The following is a 23,912-nucleotide window of genomic DNA, read 5'->3' on the forward strand; positions in this document are numbered from 1 at the left end:
ATGACGAGCAGGCCATGCATAGAAGGGTCAAATCCAGAAGGAGCAGACAGAACTATGGCCCCCCTTGCAGGGAACTAGAAAGCTAGACAACCTATTGCTCAGGCAAAAGTGCCTTAAAGGGATTCTGTCACCAGATTTAACCCTATTAAGCTAGCTGACATGAGCGATGTGCTAATGTCAGCTAAACCTAACTAGCCTATTCCAACTTTTATCTATGCCCCCATTACGCCAGAAATGTAACTTGCTAATTAGCCTCTAGGAGTGGGGGGGCGTTGTTCCTGCTCCTAGAGGCTCCGTTCTCCCACCTTTGAGTCCTCATGGACAGGGCCAGGCAGCGCTCGCATCTGTCTGCCAGCCCTGTGCTCTGGTGAAATCTCGCGCCGTTCAGCATTCGGCGCAGGCGCAGTAAGGGAAAGGCGCTCGCAAGCTGCCAGCTTCCTCACCGTACCTGCGCCGAATACTCAACATAAAATGTAGCTAAACTTTAGTGACTAATCAGAGCTGTGTCTTAATAGATAGGAACCGTAGTATAAAGCATGGGTGGAAGACATCCACTAGACATAGGAGCCTCTGGTGGAGACAGTAGATGGATTGCAGACTGCCATGGACAGTGAAGCGAACCTGGAGCCGCTGATTATAGATGTCGGTGGATGGGGGGGACCTCCTAGCCGGTTGGAGTCTTCCTTCCATTAGACTTTATTTGTGTTGTAACTCGCCTTCTCATTAGGCGGCTGATGATCAGATCTCACCACTAATTGCAATTTTCTCCTCTCATTACATTGGGGGATTGTGGTAAACAGATTATTAGATTTGCACTGAAATCTCCCAGGATTAGCTAATTCTCCTGAAAGTGCTGCCATAGCACCTTACTTAATTAATAAACCTGTCCTGTGTATACAGGGAGCACAGTATGGCGGTGTTCATTGCCTGATGGTCAGTGTTTTATGTAGCATCAGTATATAATGTCATATGTAGAGCTCTACACCCACCATGTTTTCTGGGCTCCAGACAGGCATATGTATGAGTCTACTGAGCCCCTAAGGTCATACATTGGGCATGTAGTCTTCCCCATCACTCTTATCAAGCCTTTCTTTGCTCCCTATGATCCTCAGGGGAGTGGTTTCATATGATTGGCCAGAGAGGCTGCTAGTGGGTGGGGTTTGACACAGATCATTACTCCTAAGGGCTGGATAGAGTCAAAGGATGGAAAAGCAGTAACTCCTGGAGTGGTCACCTATAGGTGACTATAATTGGAGGCCATGTCTCCTGCATTATGGGTAATGTAGAAGAGCCTACATCATGCTCTAGCTCAAGATCTGGATGTCGGGCTGACTCCACCAGTAAAGGTCTGTCTGATAGGTATAGAGTGTGGAGGATACCCAGACAATGCACAGAGGTAAAACCCCACCGCCTGCACCTGTTCCACTGCCAGGGTCTTCTTGCTGAGCCCACACCATCAGACTTCTTGTGCTGCTGGTTGGAAAATATACTTTTTATATTTTTGAAAAATAAGGATCCCTGGGGATGCTGCCATCTGTACCTTTCATGTACTGCGCCCAATCTGCTCCGCTCGCCAAGAGGCCATTACAAGCATATGTTCCGCTTTACCTAATAATCTGTCCTATTAACCACAGAATATCCGTCCTTCATACAGCACAGAGACTGGAGCCGCAGGTCTAGAGAGATATCCCATCAGATTGAACGGTATATGATAGCGAATGTGCTGGCGGTCCTACTGAAGTGTATAGCAGTGTGCTGGCAGTCCTACTGAAGTGTATAGCAGTGTGCTGGCAGTCTTACTGAAGTGTATAGTAGTGTGCTGGCGGTCCTACTGAAGTATATAGTAGTGTGCTGGCAGTCTTACTGAAGTGTATAGTAGTGTGCTGGCGGTCCTACTGAAGTGTATAGTAGTGTGCTGGCGGTCTTACTATAATATATAGTAGTGTGCTGCGGTCTTACTGAAGTGTATAGTAGTGTTCTGGCGGTCTTACTGAAGTATATAGCAGTGTGCTGGCGGTCCTACTGAAGTGTATAGCAGTGTGCTGGCAGTCTTACTGAAGTGTATAGTAGTGTGCTGGCGGTCCTACTGAAGTGTATAGTAGTGTGCTGGCGGTCTTACTATAATATATAGTAGTGTGCTGCGGTCTTACTGAAGTGTATAGTAGTGTTCTGGCGGTCTTACTGAAGTATATAGCAGTGTGCTGGCGGTCCTACTGAAGTGTATAGCAGTGTGCTGGCAGTCTTACTGAAGTGTATAGTAGTGTGCTGGCGGTCCTACTGAAGTGTATAGTAGTGTGCTGGCGGTCTTACTGTAATATATAGTAGTGTGCTGCGGTCTTACTGAAGTGTATAGTAGTGTTCTGGCGGTCTTACTGAAGTATATAGTAGTGTGCTGGCAGTCTTACTGAAGTGTATAGTAGTGTGCTGGCGGTCCTACTGAAGTGTATAGTAGTGTGCTGCGGTCTTACTGAAGTATATAGTAGTGTGCTGGCAGTCTTACTGAAGTATATAGTAGTGTGCTGGCGGTCTTACTGAAGTGTATAGTAGTGTGCTGGCGGTCTTACTGAAGTGTATAGTAGTGTGCTGGCGGTCTTACTGAAGTGTATAGTAGTGTGCTGCGGTCTTACTGAAGTGTATAGCAGTGTGCTGCGGTCTTACTGAAGTATATAGTAGTGTGCTGGCAGTCTTACTGAAGTATATAGTAGTGTGCTGGCGGTCTTACTGAAGTATATAGCAGTGTGCTGGCGGTCTTACTGAAGTATATAGTAGTGTGCTGGCGGTCTTACTGAAGTGTATAGCAGTGTGCTGGCGGTCTTACTGAAGTATATAGCAGTGTGCTGGCGGTCTTACTGAAGTATATAGTAGTGTGCTGGCGCTCCTACTGAAGTATATAGTAGTGTGCTAGCGGTCTTACTGAAGTATATAGTAGTGTGCTGGCGGTCTTACTGTAGTATATAGTAGTGTGCTGGCGCTCCTACTGAAGTATATAGTAGTGTGCTAGCGGTCTTACTGAAGTGTATAGTAGTGTGCTGGCGGTCTTACTGAAGTGTATAGCAGTGTGCTGGCGGTCTTACTGAAGTATATAGTAGTGTGCTGCGGTCCTACTGAAGTATATAGTAGTGTGCTGGCGGTCTTACTGAAGTATATAGTAGTGTGCTGCGGTCTTACTGAAGTATATAGTAGTGTGCTGCGGTCCTACTGAAGTGTATAGTAGTGTGCTGCGGTCTTACTGAAGTATATAGTAGTGTGCTGGCGGTCTTACTGAAGTATATAGTAGTGTGCTGGCGGTCTTACTGAAGTATATAGTAGTGTGCTGGCGGTCTTACTGAAGTATATAGCAGTGTGCTGGCGGTCTTACTGAAGTATATAGTAGTGTGCTGGCGGTCTTACTGAAGTATATGGTAGTGTGCTGGCGGTCTTACTGAAGTATATGGTAGTGTGCTGGCGGTCTTACTGAAGTATATAGCAGTGTGCTGGCGGTCTTACTGAAGTATATAGTAGTGTGCTGGCGGTCTTACTGAAGTATATAGTAGTGTGCTGGCGGTCTTACTGAAGTGTATAGTAGTGTGCTGGCGGTCTTACTGAAGTGTATAGTAGTGTGCTGGTGGTCTTACTGAAGTATATAGTAGTGTGCTGGCGGTCTTACTGAAGTGTATAGTAGTGTGCTGGCGGTCTTACTGAAGTGTATAGTAGTGTGCTGGCGGTCTTACTGAAGTGTATAGTAGTGTGCTGGCGGTCTTACTGAAGTATATAGTAGTGTGCTGGTGGTCTTACTGAAGTATATAGCAGTGTGCTGGCGGTCTTACTGAAGTATATAGCAGTGTGCTAGCGGTCTTACTGAAGTATATAGCAGTATGCTGGCGGTCTTACTGAAGTATATAGTAGTGTGCTGGCGGTCTTACTGAAGTATATAGTAGTGTGCTGGCGGTCTTACTGAAGTATATAGTAGTGTGCTGGCGGTCTTACTGAAGTATATAGTAGTGTGCTGGCGGTCTTACTGAAGTATATAGCAGTGTGCTAGCGGTCTTACTGAAGTGTATAGTAGTGTGCTGGCGGTCTTACTGAAGTGTATAGTAGTGTCACGGCTGTAAATGAGCAACAAGAGTGTACACAGAGAATAACAACTGACGGACCCACTCTAGGGAGGAATAAGGGTGACCCCTGCCAGACCCTAAAAGCTCTCCCTACGCTGCTATGCGCATGTCCGGATCCGAATGGTAGATCGAGACATGCCCGCGTACCTAAGGCTGAAGACCACTGAAACCCCTACAATAGTGGAAGGGGCACGGCCACCGGTGCCCTGCTCAGTATATGGACGGAACCGGGGACGCCTCGGATCCAGTCAGCAAAGAACAGATAAACACAATGTCTGTACACTTAACTGAGGTGCTGCAGCCGCAGTGTAAACAGATCCGAAGTCTGCAGATATCTGAAGTACTCGCATCAGCAGGACACAGATCCAGTGAAGAGAAGTAACACAGGAGAAGACACTCAAGCGAGAGATACAGCTCAAAATGAAGAGTATAATCCGCACCTCTACAAAGGAGGAGGGGTGATTTAAAGGCAGCGAAATCAAACACAGGAGGAACAGCTGGGAGGAAGGAAACCAAAAGTAAAGACCTCATCACAGAGGCGGAGAAACAGGGAAGAGAACTCCTCCTAGCTCTAGTAGTGACATCATCACAGGGGTGTGGAAACAGAGCTATGAGAACGTCTCAAAGCTCTGGTAGTGACAGTACCCCCCCTTCTCAGGATGAGCCCTATGAAATGCCCTGACGAGGCGAGTGGCTTTAATGTCCGACACCGGAACCCACATCCTCTCCTCAGGACCATAACCCCTCCAATGAACGAGGTACTGAAGAGAACCGCGGACAATGCGAGAGTCCACAATTCTGGAAACCTCAAACTCCAGATTGCCATCAACCAAAATCGGAGGAGGAGGCAAAGAGGAGGGTACCGTGGGCTGGACATATGGTTTTAAAAGAGCCCTGTGAAATACATTATGTATCTTCCAAACCCGTGGAAGATCAAGACGGAAGGCAACAGGATTGACGACTGACAAGATTTTATAAGGGCCAATGAACTTGGGACCCAATTTCCAGGAGGGAACCTTCAGTTTAATATTTTTTGTAGACAACCACACTAGATCACCCACATTCAGGTCCGGACCAGGCATACGTCTCTTATCAGCCACACGCTTATATTTCTCACTCATCTCTCTAAGATTACTCTGAATCTTTTGCCAAATGGTAGACAAAGACAAGGAAAATCTCTCCTCCTCAGGCAAACCAGAGGGAGCGCCTCCCGAGAATGTCCCAAACTGCGGATGGAACCCATATGCACCGAAGAATGGTGACTTATCAGAAGATTCCTGACGACGGTTGTTCAGAGCAAACTCAGCAAGAGGGAGAAATGAACACCAATCCTCCTGGTTCTCTGCCACAAAACAGCGCAAATATGTCTCCAGATTCTGGTTGACGCGCTCAGTCTGACCATTCGACTGCGGGTGAAAAGCAGAAGAGAAGGACAGCCGAACCCCCAGGCGGGAACAGAAAGCCTTCCAGAACCTGGACACAAACTGCGTGCCTCTATCGGAAACAATATCAGAGGGAATGCCGTGCAATTTAACAATATGGTCGACAAAAGCTTGCGCCAACGTTTTAGCACTGGGTAAACCGTGGAAGGGTACGAAATGAGCCATCTTGCTAAAACGGTCCACCACCACCAGGATCACCGACTTCCCTGAGGAACGAGGAAGATCCGTGATAAAGTCCATGGAGAGGTGTGTCCAAGGACGGGAAGGTATGGGTAACGGGAGAAGGGGACCTGAAGGCCGAGAACGAGGGACCTTAGCACGAGCGCACGTCTCACAAGTAGCCACAAAACCCTCCACCGACATACGGAGAGCCTGCCACCAAAATCTCCGAGCAATGAGATCTACCGTGGCTCTACTCCCGGGGTGACCAGCAAGAACGGTATCATGATGTTCCTTGAAGAGTTTGTGACGTAACTCAGGAGGCACAAACAACTTCCCAGGAGGACAGCGGGGAGGTACCTCAGTCTGGGCAGTCTGGACCTCGGCCTCCAAATCAGAATACAGGGCAGAAACAACCACCCCCTCCGCCAAAATGGGACCTGGGTCCTCTGAGTTTTCTCCTCCCAGAAAACAGCGAGAGAGAGCATCAGCCTTCACATTTTTGATCCCAGGGCGGAATGTAACAACAAAATTGAATCTGGAGAAGAAGAGAGACCATCTGGCCTGTCTCGGATTCATACGCCTGGCCGACTCCAAGTACGCCAGATTCTTATGGTTGGTAAACACGGTGATAGGGTGCCTGGCTCCCTCCAACCAATGGCGCCACTCCTCGAAAGCCAACTTGATGGCCAACAACTCCCTATCCCCCACATCATAGTTTCTCTCTGCCGGGGAGAGCGTTTTAGAGAAAAAAGCACAGGGTCGCCACTTGGCAGGAGAAGGGCCCTGGGACAAAACTGCACCCACACCCACCTCGGAAGCATCCACCTCAACAATAAAAGGTAAGGAAACATCGGGATGCACCAAGACGGGAGCAGACGCAAAACTCTCTTTAATCTTAGAAAAGGCTGCAAGCGCCTCCTCCGACCAAGAGGAAAAATCCGCCCCCTTTTTTGTCATGTCAGTAAGGGGTTTGACAACAGAGGAATAATTCAAAATAAACTTTCTGTAGTAGTTAGCAAAACCCAGAAAGCGCATCAATGCCTTCTGATTCTCAGGAAGTTCCCACTCCAGCACAGCACGGACCTTCTCCGGATCCATGCGAAAACCAGAAGCAGAGAGGAAAAAACCCAGAAATTGAATCTCCGATACCATAAAAACACATTTCTCCAGCTTGGCGTACAATTTATTCTCCCGCAGAATCCGCAGAACCTGAAAAAGATGATCTTGATGGGTCTGAACATCAGGGGAAAAAATCTAAATATCATCAAGATACACCAATACAAATTTCCCCATTAAATGGTAGAAAATACTGTTAACAAAATGCTGAAAGACGGCCGGAGCATTCATCAGGCCGAAAGGCATAACGAGGTTCTCGAAATGCCCGTTAGGGGTATTAAAGGCCGTTTTCCATTCATACCCCTCTCTGACCCTGACCAGGTTGTACGCGCCTCTCAAATCCAACTTGGAAAAAACCTTGGCCCCAACAATTTGGTTGAAGAGGTCCGGGATCAGAGGAAGGGGATAGGGATCGCGAATCGTGATACGGTTCAGCTCCCTAAAATCTAGGCAAGGTCTCAGAGAGCCATCTTTCTTTTTAACAAAAAAAAAACCAGCGGCAACAGGAGATTTTGAGGGACGAATATGCCCCTTATCGAGACTCTCAGAAATATAAGTTCGCATTGCGATTCTTTCCGGTTGTGAGAGGTTGTAGAGGCGTGCTTTTGGCAGTTTGGCATCGGGAATGAGGTTAATGGGACAGTCAAACTCCCGGTGAGGAGGTAGCTCCCGAACACCGCTCTCGGAAAACACGTCCGAGAAATCAGAGAGAAATGATGGCAGCGTTTTAGTAGACACCTCTGCAAAAGTCGCTGTGAGACAATTCTCTCTACAAAAGTCACTCCACTCATTTATTTGCCTTCCTTGCCAATCAATAGTGGGGTTATGTCTAATAAGCCAGGGTAACCCCAAAACTAGAGGAGAAAGCAATCCGTTAAGGACAAAACAAGATATATCCTCCACATGAGTGTCACCTATCGCTAACCGGATATTGTGAACAATGCCCTTCAGGGATCTCTGTGAGAGTGGAGCAGATTCAATAGCAAAAACAGGTATATCCTTTTCTAATGTGCAAACCTGAAAACCATGCATGGCTACAAATTGAGTATCAATAAGATTGACGGCCGCTCCACTATCGACAAAAATTTTACAAGAAATGACTTTGCTCCCTAGCGCTACCCTGGCAGAAAGGAGAAAACGGGAACTGCAGGTCAGAGGAAAAGCATCAATTCCTACATCAACTTTGCCCAAAGTAGCAGATGAAGCAAAGTTTGATGATTTACCTTTTGAGGTTTTTCTCTTATTATAACTCTTAGTACAGTTCAGGAATCTCCTAGACGGACACACATTTGCCAAATGACCTATGCCCCCACAACAAAAACACACCATTCTCTGAGGACTAAATCCTCCTTTATCAGGGGCAAGTCGACCTAGCTGCATGGGCTCCTCCACAGAGGGAACCGAGAGAGAATGAGGCCCCTGCACACTGAATGAGTCCGCACCACTGCCCCTAGACTGAAAATGACTGGACAGAGAGGTCTTGTTTCTTTCTCTTAGACGCCTGTCAAGGCGTACCGCCAATGACATGGCAGACTCTAAGGACGTTGGTCTCTCATGGAAAGCAAAGGCATCTTTCAAACCCTCTGAGAGACCATGACAGAACTGACTCCGGAGTGCAGCATCATTCCAGCCTGAATCAGCTGCCCATCTCCGAAATTCAGAACAATAAAGCTCCGCAGACAGTTTGTTCTGGCATAAAACACGTAAGTTAGATTTGGCCAGAGCAACACGATCCGGGTCATCATATATCTGCCCCAGGGCCACAAAAAATCTTTCCACGGATCGAAGGGAGGGATCCCCCGATGGCAACGAAAAAGCCCAAGTCTGAGCATTACCCCTGAGCAGGGAGATGACAGTCCTCACCCTCTGTTCCTCATTACCAGAGGAGTGGGGACACAAGCAGAAAAGGAGTTTACATGCCTCTCTGAAGCGAACAAAATTCTCACTGCCCCCGGAGAACGTCTCCGGAAGGGAGACCTTTGGCTCGCAACAGACTCCATGGGCCGGAGCAGAGCCCAATGCTTGAAGCTGAGTCATAGATTGACGGAGATCCGCTACCTCCAAAGAAAGACCCTGCATGCGGTCAACCAGGTCAGAAAGCGGATCCATGTCAAAAAAGGACGGTTTGGCGGATTATAATGTCACGGCTGTAAATGAGCAACAAGAGTGTACACAGAGAATAACAACTGACGGACCCACTCTAGGGAGGAATAAGGGTGACCCCTGCCAGACCCTAAAAGCTCTCCCTACGCTGCTATGCGCATGTCCGGATCCGAATGGTAGATCAAGACATGCCCGCGTACCTAAGGCTGAAGACCACTGAAACCCCTACAATAGTGGAAGGGGCACGGCCACGGCCACCGGTGCCCTGCTCAGTATATGGACGGAACCGGGGTCGCCTCGGATCCAGTCAGTAAAGAACAGATAAACACAATGTCTGTACACTTAACTGAGGTGCTGCAGCCGCAGTGCAAACAGATCCGAAGTCAGCAGACGATATCTGAAGTACTCGCATCAGCAGGACACAGATCCAGTGAAGAGAAGTAACACAGGAGAAGACACTCAAGCGAGAGATACAGCTCAAAATGAAGAGTATAATCCGCACCTCTACAAAGGAGGAGGGGTGATTTAAAGGCAGCGAAATCAAACACAGGAGGAACAGCTGGGAGGAAGGAAACCAAAAGTAAAGACCTCATCACAGAGGCGGAGAAACAGGGAAGAGAACTCCTCCTAGCTCTAGTAGTGACATCATCACAGGGGTGTGGAAACAGAGCTATGAGAACGTCTCAAAGCTCTGGTAGTGACAAGTAGTGTGCTGGCGGTCTTACTGTAGTATATAGTAGTGTGCTGGCGGTCTTACTGTAGTATATAGTAGTGTGCTGGCGGTCTTACTGAAGTATATAGTAGCGTTCTGGCGGTCTTACTGAAGTATATAGTAGTGTGCTGGCGGTCTTACTGATGTATATAGCAGTGTGCTGGCGGTCTTACTGAAGTGTATAGCAGTGTGCTGGCGGTCTTACTGAAGTGTATAGCAGTGTGCTGGCGGTCTTACTGAAGTATATAGTAGTGTTCTGGCGGTCTTACTGAAGTATATAGTAGTGTGCTGGCGGTCTTACTGAAGTATATAGTAGTGTGCTGGCGGTCTTACTGAAGTGTATAGTAGTGTGCTGGTGGTCTTACTGTAGTATATAGTAGTGTGCTGGCGGTCTTACTGTAGTATATAGTAGTGTGCTGGCGGTCTTACTGAAGTATATAGCAGTGTGCTGGCGGTCTTACTGAAGTATATAGTAGTGTGCTGGCCGTCTTACTGAAGTGTATAGCAGTGTGCTGGCGGTCTTACTGAAGTATATAGCAGTGTGCTGGCGGTCTTACTGAAGTGTATAGTAGTGTGCTGCGGTCTTACTGAAGTATATAGTAGTGTGCTGGCGGTCTTACTGAAGTATATAGCAGTGTGCTGGCGGTCTTACTGAAGTATATAGTAGTGTGCTGGCGGTCTTACTGAAGTATATAGTAGTGTGCTGGCGGTCTTACTGAAGTATATAGTACTGTGCTGGCGGTCTTACTGAAGTGTATAGCAGTGTGCTGGCGGTCTTACTGAAGTGTATAGCAGTGTGCTGGCGGTCTTACTGAAGTGTATAGTAGTGTGCTGGCGGTCTTACTGAAGTGTATAGTAGTGTGCTGCGGTCTTACTGAAGTATATAGTAGTGTGCTGGCGGTCTTACTGAAGTATATAGTAGTGTGCTGGCGGTCTTACTGAAGTGTATAGTAGTGTTCTGGCGGTCTTACTGAAGTGTATAGTAGTGTTCTGGCGGTCTTACTGAAGTATATAGTAGTGTTCTGGCGGTCTTACTGAAGTATATAGTAGTGTGCTGGCGGTCTTACTGAAGTATATAGTAGTGTTCTGGCGGTCTTACTGAAGTATATAGTAGTGTGCTGGCGGTCTTACTGAAGTATATAGTAGTGTGCTGGCGGTCTTACTGAAGTATATAGTAGTGTGCTGGCGGTCTTACTGAAGTATATAGTAGTGTGCTGGCGGTCTTACTGAAGTATATGGTAGTGTGCTGGCAGTCTTACTGAAGTATATAGTAGTGTGCTGGCGGTCTTACTGAAGTATATAGTAGTGTGCTGGCGGTCTTACTGAAGTATATAGTAGTGTGCTGGCGGTCTTACTGAAGTATATAGTAGTGTGCTGCGGTCTTACTGAAGTATATAGTAGTGTGCTGGTGGTCTTACTGAAGTATATAGTAGTGTGCTGGCGGTCTTACTGAAGTGTATAGTAGTGTGCTGGCGGTCTTACTGAAGTATATAGTAGTGTGCTGGCGGTCTTACTGAAGTATATAGTAGTGTTCTGGCGGTCTTACTGAAGTATATAGTAGTGTGCTGGCGGTCTTACTGAAGTATATAGTAGTGTGCTGGCGGTCTTACTGAAGTATATAGCAGTGTGCTGGCGGTCTTACTGAAGTATATAGTAGTGTGCTGCGGTCTTACTGTAGTATATAGTAGTGTTCTGGCGGTCTTACTGAAGTATATAGTAGTGTGCTGGCGGTCTTACTGAAGTATATAGCAGTGTGCTGGCGGTCTTACTGAAGTATATAGCAGTGTGCTGGCGGTCTTACTGAAGTATATAGCAGTGTGCTGGCGGTCTTACTGAAGTATATAGTAGTGTGCTGGCGGTCTTACTGAAGTATATAGTAGTGTGCTGGCGGTCTTACTGTAGTATATAGTAGTGTGCTGGCGGTCTTACTGTAGTATATAGTAGTGTGCTGGCGCTCTTACTGTAGTATATAGTAGTGTGCTGGCGGTCTTACTGAAGTATATAGTAGTGTGCTGGCTGTCTTACTGAAGTATATAGTAGTGTGCTGGCGGTCTTACTGTAGTATATAGTAGTGTGCTGGCGCTCTTACTGTAGTATATAGTAGTGTGCTGGCGGTCTTACTGAAGTATATAGTAGTGTGCTGGCAGTCTTACTGAAGTATATAGTAGTGTGCTGGCGCTCTTACTGTAGTATATAGTAGTGTGCTGGCGCTCTTACTGTAGTATATAGTAGTGTGCTGGCGGTCTTACTGAAGTATATAGTAGTGTGCTGGCAGTCTTACTGAAGTATATAGTAGTGTGCTGGCGGTCTTACTGTAGTATATAGTAGTGTGCTGGCGCTCTTACTGTAGTATATAGTAGTGTGCTGGCGGTCTTACTGAAGTATATAGTAGTGTGCTGGCAGTCTTACTGAAGTATATAGTAGTGTGCTGGCGGTCTTACTGAAGTATATAGTAGTGTTCTGGCGGTCTTACTGAAGTATATAGTAGTGTGCTGGCGCTCTTACTGTAGTGTATAGTAGTGTGCTGGCGGTCTTACTGAAGTGTATAGTAGTGTGCTGGCGGTCTTACTGAAGTGTATAGTAGTGTGCTGGCGGTCTTACTGAAGTATATAGTAGTGTGCTGGCGGTTATACTGAAGTATATAGCAGTGTGCTGGCGGTCTTACTGAAGTATATAGCAGTGTGCTGGCGGTCTTACTGAAGTATATAGTAGTGTGCTGGCGGTCTTACTGAAGTATATAGTAGTGTGCTGGCGGTCTTACTGAAGTATATAGTAGTGTGCTGCGGTCTTACTGAAGTATATAGCAGTGTGCTGGCGGTCTTACTGAAGTATATAGTAGTGTGCTGGCGGTCTTACTGAAGTATATAGTAGTGTGCTGGCGGTCTTACTGAAGTATATAGTAGTGTGCTGGCGGTCTTACTGAAGTATATGGTAGTGTGCTGGCGGTCTTACTGAAGTATATAGTAGTGTGCTGGCGGTCTTACTGAAGTATATAGCAGTGTGCTGGCGGTCTTACTGAAGTATATAGTAGTGTGCTGGCGGTCTTACTGTAGTATATAGTAGTGTGCTGGCGGTCTTACTGAAGTATATAGTAGTGTGCTGGCGGTCTTACTGAAGTATATAGTAGTGTGCTGGCGGTCCTACTGAAGTATATAGTAGTGTGCTGGCGGTCTTACTGAAGTATATAGTAGTGTTCTGGCGGTCTTACTGAAGTATATAGTAGTGTTCTGGCGGTCTTACTGAAGTATATAGTAGTGTGCTGGCGGTCTTACTGAAGTATATAGTAGTGTTCTGGCGGTCTTACTGAAGTATATAGTAGTGTGCTGGCGGTCTTACTGAAGTATATAGTAGTGTGCTGGCGGTCTTACTGAAGTGTATAGCAGTGTGCTGGCGGTCTTACTGAAGTATATAGTAGTGTGCTGGCGGTCTTACTGAAGTATATAGTAGTGTGCTGGCGGTCTTACTGAAGTATATAGTAGTGTGCTGGCGGTCTTACTGAAGTATATAGTAGTGTGCTGGCGGTCTTACTGAAGTGTATAGCAGTGTGCTGGCGGTCTTACTGAAGTATATAGTAGTGTGCTGGCGGTCTTACTGAAGTATATAGTAGTGTGCTGGCGGTCTTACTGAAGTATATAGCAGTGTGCTGGCGGTCTTACTGAAGTATATAGTAGTGTTCTGGCGGTCTTATGAGTGATGTGATGTTACTTGGTGGTGTCTCCGGCGCTCTTCTGTCTTGCGCACTGGAAGGTGACGTCTCTTGTTTCCGTCAGATCTGTTCGCTTTGTGAACAATATGGTTTTGTGTCTCATTTACGGTGATTAAGCTGGAAAACAATCTGCTTGCGATGTGGTTTTCTGGGGTCAGCGCAGCATATTGTTCTGTGAGTGACTAAGCTGCTGGAATCCAGAGCGCGGCTACCCCGTCACCGGTGGCTGCGTAGAAACTGGGAACCAGAGGAGTGCTGCCACCTCCATACTGGTGTCTGCTGGGTGCGGTTACTTCTCCACATGTGCACTTGTCGAGCACCATGTCTTAATATAACATTAAGGGTGGGGTTTGATAGCAAGGGACCTTAAAGGGGGTTTCCAGGACTGTAATATTTATGGGCTGTTTTATAGCGTAGGGCATCAGTGGCAGATCAGTGGGCATCGAACTCCTGGCACCCCCGAGTGATTGGGGTGCTGGGCTCCAGAACAAGCATCACTGACTGGTGGCTATGAGTGGAACTGCAGCACAGCTCCGATTCACTTAAAGAGCACCTGTTTGCAAGATCAGTCCTATTAAACCAGGGATACTACCTGGTAGGATTGATCCTGCTGATTAAATTGATACCTCTCTTGTGAAAATCGGTTGCAGCATTCCTGAGAAAAAATACCTTTACCCTGTATACAAAAGTGATCTTTAGTTCACTGAGGGGCGTGGTCAGCACTGAAGAGCTCAGGTGCCAAGCCCCGCCCCTCTGTTCACTGAAGCCTTAATTGCTGAAAAATAAAAGTATTTTTTTCTTGGGAACGCTGCATCCAAATTTTATAAGACAGGTATCATTGTAATCAGCAGGATCAACCCTACCAGACAGTATGCATGATTTAATAGGATTAACCCTGCTGACAGGTGCTCTTTAAATTGACTGCTGCATCTAAGTGGTTAGGGTGCTCCCTCTGCCATCCCTTTGGCTCCTCTGTGGCACAATCATTGGGTGCCAGTGGGTGGTAGCAGGCCCCCCAAGTCTGCCATGTTCAGGAGACGGTCAGGCATAATACACCGTCATATAGAAGCATTGCAGTGTATTATGTAAGAGATCAAACAATTGCTAGGTCACGTCTTCTTATTGAAACAAAAAAAGTCAAGAAAGATGTTTTTATAAAACAAAAAAAATCCAAATTTAAAAAACTTTTTCTTTTACAAAGAATTGTACAAAATTGTCAATTCTGCATCCGAAATGAACCCATATGATAAGTTTAACATGTTGTTTACCCCAGGGATGTCCAACCTGCAGCCTTCCAGCTGTTGCACAACTACAACTCCCAGCCTACAGCTATCAGGTCATGTTGGGAGTTGCAGTTTTGCAGCAGGTGGAGGACCGCAGGTTGGGCATCCCTAGTTTACCCCATATGGCGAATGCCAGCCATTCTTGTACTACAGGCAGGGGGTCATTGAGAGTGTATGTGCAGGCGAGTCCACCATCCAGGAGAGCTCAGGTTAGATCATCAGCGTAAACAGTCAGACAACCCCTGTAACAATCCTCGTCCCGCAAGAGACTGAAAAACTTTATCACTTTAGAAATGAGCAGATGAATAAACAAAAAACAAATTTGAATGAATTTTTTTTGATCTGCCCAGAGTACCCCAAACCCTGGATACATTTGCCCCATATACCTGTGTTTTACGTCAGCACTTTCCTTCCCCTGTTCTCGGCATCACTGCATCCTGGCCGGATGTTTACATGCAGAACTTCCTGTTTCCAAACATACTGAACTTCCTGCTGGGTTTTCTAACCAATCCCAGCATGCTTTGCCGTGTGATTTTCACAGGGCTTGCTCCACCTAGCTGACATTAAGAGGGGAGGTGTAGGGGGCATGGAGTGGTGTAACGCACACACCGCCACTGGACTCTGGAGCAGAGGAAACGTCTTCTGACCTCACAAATGCTCTTCAGGATGAAAGGGAAAACATTCCCAAAATTTTGTAGAAGGCCTCACAGAAGTGGAGAACCCCAACTCCATATGAGTGCCTGTGGGTGTGAAATGAGATGTCACAACCCTCCTGGTGCTTTCCTCCATACGGTGTGTACTTACTGTAGGCCACTGACCTTCCTCATCCTCTTCTGTCTCCTCTCTGCAGCCAGTGCCAATATTTGCAATGTGGTCTTAATGAGACACAGCGAGCTGGAGGAGGGCATCGACGTGCTGGACAGCAGCGGGCAGACGGTCGGCTCCTCGAGAATAGCTGCCAAACACGTATGTATCTCCTTTCACCATCACCCACCATGTCGTGCACCATTGCTGGTACAGGAGCACATCAGCGCTATATACCGTATATATATACACAGGGTATCCCGTCTGATCACCCGCCCCAGGGCTGCCGGTCCCTGGGAGTAAACTGCCGCCATAATGGTCAGTGTCCTGTTCAGACATGGAGGATCCTATCTGGATGTTCAGGGCAGATCCTCAGAAAACGACAATAACTTACATGAGAATGCGGGTTTTCAACTCAGTTCACACAAAGTGGGTTTGTGGACTGCAGAGGTGGCAGTATGGTGGCAATATGGTGGCAGTATGGTGGCACTGTGGCTTTATCTGCAGTGTTTCTATGTTATCTACATATCTGTCTTTACGTATCTATCTATCTATCTGTCTCATATCTATCTATTATCTATCTCATATCTAACTATCTCATATCTATCTATCTATCTATCTATCCATCCATCTATCTCATATCTATCTATTATCTATCTATCTATCTATCTATCTATCTATTATCTATCTATCTCATATCTATCTATTATCTATCTATCTATTATCTATCTATCTATCTATCCATCCATCTATCTCATATCTATCTATTATCTATCTATCTATCTATCCATCCATCTATCTCATATCTATCTATTATCTATCTATCTATCTATCTATCTATCTCCTATCTATCTATCTATCTATCTATCTATTATCTATCTATCTATCTATCTCATATCTATCTATCTATCTATCTATCTATCTATCTATGACATGCATGTGTGTAATCGGCGTTGTTCTCTCCATGTCTGCAGCGTCCTCGCTCCCCTCAGTAACAGATCTTTGGTGAGAAATCTCCAGCTGTTTCCATTTTCTCTTTAAACACCTTAAGAGCGCTCAGAGAAGGGCCATATGCTTCCCTCTCTTTATAAATAGTGTTTTTCTTGAAGCCTTCCTTCCCTCCATCCCTCGGGGTTTATTAGAATACTAATACCGCCGTCATTTATAAATGGATTTCTGGAGAAGTTTACTGAAGTTCAGACTTTTTCACACTCCGCGAAGAGAGAAAACAACAAGTATTTTAATCAGTATTTTCTCAGATGTAAAATTGCGCAGAGAGAAAAAAAATGTTCTAGATTAAAATCAGACATAAGCAACCCAGAGTATCTAGAAAACTGAAGAAAAATCTGAGTATCTATCTGCTATCTGTTTATCATCTATCTATATCTATCTATCCATCTCTCTATCTATCAATATCTATGTATCTATCTATCTATCTATCTATCTTATATCTCTATGTATCTATCTATTACATATCTATATATCTCTGTATCTATCATCTATTTATCTATCTCCTATCTATTTGATATCTGTCTGTCTAATATCAAATCAAATTGGATTTATTTGCAGGACTAAATACATTTTAGCATTGCCAAAGCAAGTGGGAAATAATTGGGTAGGGTTGGGGGATGGGGACATATACAGGGTGGGGGTATAGGAGTCCATGGTATATCAGGCTCCTCTCAGTCTATGGCAGGCAGTAATATATTGTGCTGCTGTGGCCGCTGTGTTCTCCTCTTCCTCCAGCAGTATGGAGAGTCTCTCTTCCTCCTCCATGGAGGTGAAGTCTGGGCAGAGATCAGACAGTCTCCTGAAGTCAGTCTCCCTCACTGCTGAGTATTTGGGGCACCGCAGCAGGAAATGAGCCTCATCCTCCCCGGCCTCCTGGTCGCACTGCTGGCACAGTCTGCTCTCCCAGGGGCATGTACCTCTGTCGGTGACGCCCGGATTCAATGAGCAGGCTGTGGGCGCTCAGTCTGTACCGGCTCAGGATCTGTCAGTCTCTTGGATTGGGGAGTTTCTCCAGATATGGGGCAGTTTGTACCCCCTCTGCAGGCTCTGGTATACTGTCAGCTTCTGGGATGTTCTTATGTCGTTTTTCCAGACGCTAATATACTCCTCTTTGTACTTGTGCTTCGTCCTCTGGATTCCGCCCTTTGTCAGGCTATATTGGTTGGTGGATTGGGCAGGCTGGGTTTGGGTGACTTGTTGCGGGGTGCTTTGTTTTTCTGGGGCTTCTTGGTGTAGCAAGGCTTTGTGATGGTAGGATCTGGGACTGCTGCTATGAAGATGGTCTCTTAATGATAGCGCCCTCTTCTGTACAGCAAAGTAGAGTGGGAATCTGCCCAGTTCTGCTCGACAGGCGCTGTTTGAGGTGCCCCTGTGGACCTGGAGAAAGTGTTTGCAGAGTTCTAGGTGGAATAGTTCTGTTGGCCCAGAGTCCCACTTTGCCCGGTCTGGGTATATGTCTGGGCCCCAGACTTCGCTGCCATACAGGAGGATCGGGGCGATGATGGTGTCAAGGATTTTAAGCCAGACTGGTCCTTTAAGGTGATTCAGACGCCTTCTGATGGCATAGAAGGTTTTGCTCGCCTTGTGTTTCAGAGTTTCCGTGGCTTTCTTAAAACTCCCTAATTAGCTGATTCCTAGGCCCAGGTCGGTCTAGCTGTCAGTTTCTGAAAGTGGACAGTTGTTTAATAATAATAATAATAAAATGTATTTATATAGCGCCACCATATTCCGCAGCGCTTTACAAATTCATAGGGTTCATGTATGAAACGAAAGTAACTGGCTAATATGCAACTGAAACACTAGGAGTCAGAGCCCTGCTCGCAAGAGCTTACAATCTATGAGGAATTGGGGGTGACACATAAGGTAGTTGATTGTGATAAATAGGATTTGAGCCATTATTGAACTGACAGGAGTGGTGCCGGCCGATCTGCTTCGGGTTTGGGACTACTAGAGGATCGAATTCAGGCCAGAGGAGTTGGTGGGGGAGAGGTTTAGTAGGGGAATAGTCAGTTTAGGTAGCTTGATAAGCCTGTCTGAAAATATGTGTTTTTAAGGCATGTTTGAAGGTGGAGAAGTTGTGAATTGACCTAGTATTCTGGGGCAGAGTATTCCAGAGAGTAGGTGCAGCTCGAGAAAAGTCTTGAAGAAGGATTATGAAGGTTATTAATCTTAGGTCGCTAACAGAACGGGGAGCATGAGTAGGGTGGTAGATGGAGATGAGGGAGGAGATGTATGGAGGTGCAGCACTGTGGAGAGCATGAGTAGGGTGGTAGATGGAGATGAGGGAGGAGATGTATGGAGGCGCAGCCCTGTGGAGAGCAGGAGTAGGGTGGTAGATGGAGATGAGGGAGGAGATGTATGGAGGTGCAGCACTGTGGAGAGCAGGAGTAGGGTGGTAGATGGAGATGAGGGAGGAGATGTATGGAGGTGCAGCACTGTGGAGAGCATGAGTAGGGTGGTAGATGGAGATGAGGGAGGAGATGTATGGAGGCGCAGCACTGTGGAGAGCAGGAGTAGGGTGGTAGATGGAGATGAGGGAGGAGATGTATGGAGGTGCAGCACTGTGGAGAGCAGGAGTAGGGTGGTAGATGGAGATGAGGGAGGAGATGTATGGAGGTGCAGCACTGTGGAGAGCAGGAGTAGGGTGGTAGATGGAGATGAGGGAGGAGATGTATGGAGGTGCAGCACTGTGGAGAGCAGGAGTGGGGTGGTAGATGGAGATGAGGGAGAAGATGTATGGAGGTGCAGCACTGTGGAGAGCAGGAGTAGGGTGGTAGATGGAGATGAGGGAGGAGATGTATGGAGGTGCAGCACTGTGGAGAGCAGGAGTAGGGTGGTAGATGGAGATGAGGGAGGAGATGTATGGAGGTGCAGCACTGTGGAGAGCAGGAGTAGGGTGGTAGATGGAGATGAGGGAGGAGATGTATGGAGGTGCAGCGCTGTGGAGAGCAGGAGTAGGGTGGTAGATGGAGATGTATGGAGGTGCAGCACTGTGGAGAGCAGGAGTAGGGTGGTAGATGGAGATGAGGAATGAGATTTATGGAGGTGCAGCACTGTGGAGAGCTTTGTGGGTGAGGGTGAGAAGTTTGAACTGTATTCTGTGGTGGACGGGCAACCAGTGAAGTGACTGGCACAGACTAGTAGCATCAGTGTAGCGGTTGGATGGATAGCCTGGCTGCAGCATTTAAGATAGACTGAAGGGGGGAGAGTTTAGTGAGAGGGAGACCGATTAGTAATGTATTGCAGTAGTCAAGACGAGAATGAATCAAGGCAACAACAAGAGTTTTTGCCGTTTCCACCGTAAGAAAAGGACGGGTTCTGGCGATATTCTTGAGGTGCAGACGACAAGAGCGTATAAGTGATTGAATATGGGGAACAAAGGAGAGATTGGAGTCACATTTGGCCCCAAGACAGCGGGCATGTGGCACAGGAGTTATGATTGTGCTGCAGACCGAAATTGAAATATCAAGTTTAGGTGAGTTAGTAGAAAGGGGAAAGACAAGAAGTTCAGTTTTACATACAGAGAGGACATGATGTTAGAGACAGCTGCCAGACAATTACTGGTGTTTTGGAGTAAAGCAGGGGTGATGCCAGGGGATGAAGTGTATAGTTGGGTGTCGTCAGCATAGAGATGGTACCGAAAGCCAAATCTACTGATAGTCTGTCCGATGGGGCCTGTATAGAGGGAGAACAGTAGTGGACCTAGTAGTGAGCCCTGAGGAACGCCGACATCAAGAGGAAGAGGAGAAGAAGAAGATCCAGCGAATGATACACTAAAGGAGCGACCAGTTTGATAGGAAGAGAACCAAGAGAGAGCAGTGTCCTTAAGGCCAATTGAGTGGAGCATGGTGAGGAGGAGTTTATGGTCTATGGTATCAAACGCTGCAGAGAGATCCAGCAGAATCAATAGCGAATAGTCACCATTTCTTTTTGCTGTTAGGAGATCGTTAGACACTTTAGTAAGGGCAGTTTCTGTCGAGTGAAGAGGGTGAAAGGTAGATTGTAAGGGGTCAAGAAGAGAGTTTGCAGAGAGATAGCTTATTAAGCGAGAGTAGACAAGACGTTCAAGGAGTTTAGAGATGAAGGGGAGATTAGAAACAGGTCTGTAGTTAGCAGCACAGGTCGGGTCAAGAGATGGTTACTTTAGTAGTGGGGTGATAATAGAGTGTTTGAAAGAGGAGGGAAAGATACCAGAAGAGAGAGAGAGGTTAAAAATTGTGGTTAGGTGAGTGATGACAGCCGGGGAGAGGGACTGGAGGAGGTGTGATGGAATAGGATCACTGCTACAGGTTGTGGGTCGAGAAGAAGAGAGAAGCCTGGAGACTTCTTCCTCTGTTATAGGGTCAAAAGAGGACAGAGAGCATGTGGAAGAATTGGAGGGAGGAGGATTGAAATTATTTGGGAACTGGGAGATTATTTCCTGCCGGATACTGCCAATCTTGTCTCTGAAGTAAGTGGCCATGCCATCAGCGCAGAGGTCAGTGACAGGTTCTGGAACTTTAGGGCTTAGAAGGGAATGAAAAATGTCAGTCGTTTTGGGTTATTTGAGAGTGAGGAGGTGAGAGAGGTGAAGTACTTTTGTTTGGCAAGGTTGAGAGCCAGAAGGGAGGATGCCTGGCTGGTTTCCGGTTTATTTTCTGGAACACCATGATGTTGGTTTTCTTTGGATTGATGGGCAGTGCCCACGTGTTACTGAACTTCTCCAGGATTTTCAGGTTATCTTGGAGCCCTTGCTCAGTTGGTAATAGTAGCAGAAGATCATCTGCAAAAAGGAGAAATTTCACCTCGGTGTCATGGAGGGTGAGACCAGGTGTTGTGGAGGACTCCAGAGCCGCCACCAGCTCATTGATGTAGATGTTAAACAGGGTTGGACTGAGGCTGCAGTCCTGTCTGACTCCTCGGCTCTGCCGGAAATAAGCCATTCTCCTTCCATTTAACTTCACGCTGCATATGTTCTCAGTGTATGAACTTCTGATGACATCATATGTCTTTCCTCCTATTCCGCTTTCAAGAAGTTTCAGGAATAGGTCCGGGTTACACACTGAGTCAAAGGCCATCTTAAAGTACACAAAGCAGGCATAGATCTTTCCATGCTTTGTATTGTGGACATGGCTCTTGCTGAGGCTCTGCAGAGTGTAGATGTGGTCCGTTGGTGCGGTGGTTTGGCATGAAGCCTGCTTGGCTTCTGCTGAGGATGTTGTGCTGGGTGAGGAAGCTGAGGATCCTCTTATTCAGGATACTGCTGAGGAGTTTCCCCAGGTTGCTGCTGACGCATATCCTCTATAGTTGGCTGGGTCGTACCTGTCTCCACCCTTGTGTATGGGGGTAATGATGCCCTGGTTCCAGCTCTGGGGGAAGTAGCCGACACTCAGCACAACATTGAAGAGTTTTACTAATGCAGCCTGGATACCTGGTGGGCTGTATTTGATCATTTCTGGAAGGATACCATCTGGGCGACTGGCTTTTTTTCTTTTTATCACTGAGATCCTCTCTGTTATCTCCTGCGGTATGATCAGTGTGTCTAGAGGGTTTTGGAAATCTTCGATTTTTTTTTCCCCCTCCATATCCTTCAGCTTTTTCATGATTTATTTTTGTTCTGGGCTTTGGTCCTCCCTCGAGATGGCTTTGTAAAGATCCTTGAAGTACTGGAGCCAGATGTTGCCATTTTGGATGTGGAGGTTGGTGTTCTTGCTGGTTTCGTCCATGTGCTTCCATAGTTCCCAGAAAAAGTTGTCCTGGAGAGCATCTTGGAGTTGGAGGAGCTTGGTTGAAATGTTGCCTTGCTTTTTCTGAGGATGGTTTTGTATTGCCTTTGTATGTTGTTGTAGGCTTCCCTCAGACTGGAGTTGTTCGGATCTTGGTGTTTTTCTATTTGAGGCCATTCTTAGCGCCTTCCTTATATCTTTACACTCCCTGTCGAACCAACTGTTGGGTTGTTGCTTTTTTGGCCTTTTGTTGCATCTTTTAAGGTCAGACATTTCTGCCATGGTGTAAAGTATATTATTAAAGTCTCTTACCGCGAGATTTACTCCTTCTGGGTTCAGCTCATACACTTTACTATGGAAGTTATGGAGCATCTCCTGGATCTCTGCGCTGTTTATGGTCTCCATATACTTTGGGACTGACATCTTGGACCATTTAAAAGATGGAGGTAGGCTGAAGAGGCCGGTCTGCTGTAATGTTTGTGCCGGTGGTTTACTTGTGAATTTAATATATAGGAGCAGTTGGTTGTGGTCTGACAGGTGTGTGGGGTGAAGCCACCAATATTTTTGGGGTCCATATTTGTAATAAAGGTCACCATTTCCAGTTTGTTGAGGAGGGTATGAGGTTTTAGGTCTATTTGTTGTTGGTGACTTTATCATAGGTTTTTGTCTTGTGTGGGGTCTGGGCCGGGGTCTCTGTTGAGCACTATGTCTATGAATTCTTTGGCTAGAAGGCTAACTCTTTGCTTATTGAGGTGTTTATTGTCATAAAGGTGATGGTGGTTTATGGAGGGGTGTTGTGCCACGGTGATGTCTGGCATGGCGCTGATTTTAGCTGCCAGCTCTGTGTTGATGCTCTGGATGATGTGTTCAGGGGTGTCCTTTCTTGGGAGCAGAGATGACAGGATGATATTACAGCTGGGGAACTTCTGCTGTGACGTCCCTGCTAGCTGGCTCAGTTGTCCTGCTATCTGCTGGTGCTGGTCCTGGAGGTTATTGGTGCCCGTGTGTATGATAATGTGGTTGGGTTTGGTGAAATATGGACTATCAATGATGGCTATTGCTTGTTCGATAGTAGAGCAGCGGATTTTACTGACTCTTTTTCCTGCGAAAAGTCGCTTTGTGTTCAAGTATTTACCATTGGAGTCTATAATCAGAACAGTATCAGGGCACTGTGGCTTACTGCTCATGTCCGTGTCCGACCTGCTGCTCGGGCTTCTTGTAGGAAGCTGCTGTGTTGAGGTTCTGGTAATGGTCGGCTCTGTTGTTGGGATCTGTTGTGGTTGTGTTTTGGGGGTTGTCAGCTCTGGCCCCTCTTTTATTACTCTGCTCTTCTTGGCTTTGCTCTCATCTTCTGTTAATTCCATTTGGCAGTTCATTGATGTATTGGTGTCATGGCTGCTGGCTTTCATTTGGTTCTCACACCCTTCTTTCCCTGGGTTCCTCTCCTTGATTAGGGGATAAGTCTGGGATTTCAGTATTTCTATCTCTCGTCTCAGCTCTGTGTTTTCTTGCTGCAGTTCTTGTAATTTACCTCTTATTTCCTGCAGGGCAGAGGCCTGTTCACACTTCAGTCTGGTTATCTCTTCAGCTACTTGGTCATTTGCATTTTTGTCACCAGAATTTCTTTGAAGCTTCTCTTTAAAGTGTATAAAGTCTCTTTCTAGCTGAGATCAGCAATCTCTGAGGGTCTCCAGGGAGGGGTGTGAGGAAGAAGGACATGGGGGCTGAAGGGGGTCTCTGGTGGTTTTCTCTGTAGGGGTTAGGGGGTCTCTGG

At 46.6% G+C, this 23,912-nt stretch overlaps 1 protein-coding gene across 2 annotated transcripts in view; it reads left to right on the forward strand.

The window, feature by feature from the left end:
* The window catches only part of SFXN5 (sideroflexin 5), a 227,180-nt gene that overhangs the window by 89,466 nt on the left and 113,802 nt on the right, over positions 1-23,912 (forward strand). For both annotated transcript variants that reach the window (XM_044294474.1, XM_044294483.1), the window contains exon 11: positions 15,469-15,584. In XM_044294474.1, the coding sequence (XP_044150409.1) occupies positions 15,469-15,584 (116 nt within the window). The remainder of the gene's footprint in view (positions 1-15,468; positions 15,585-23,912) is intronic.

Source organism: Bufo gargarizans, chromosome 1 (genome assembly GCF_014858855.1).
Source record: "Bufo gargarizans isolate SCDJY-AF-19 chromosome 1, ASM1485885v1, whole genome shotgun sequence".
Classification (NCBI taxonomy): Eukaryota; Metazoa; Chordata; class Amphibia; order Anura; family Bufonidae; genus Bufo; species Bufo gargarizans.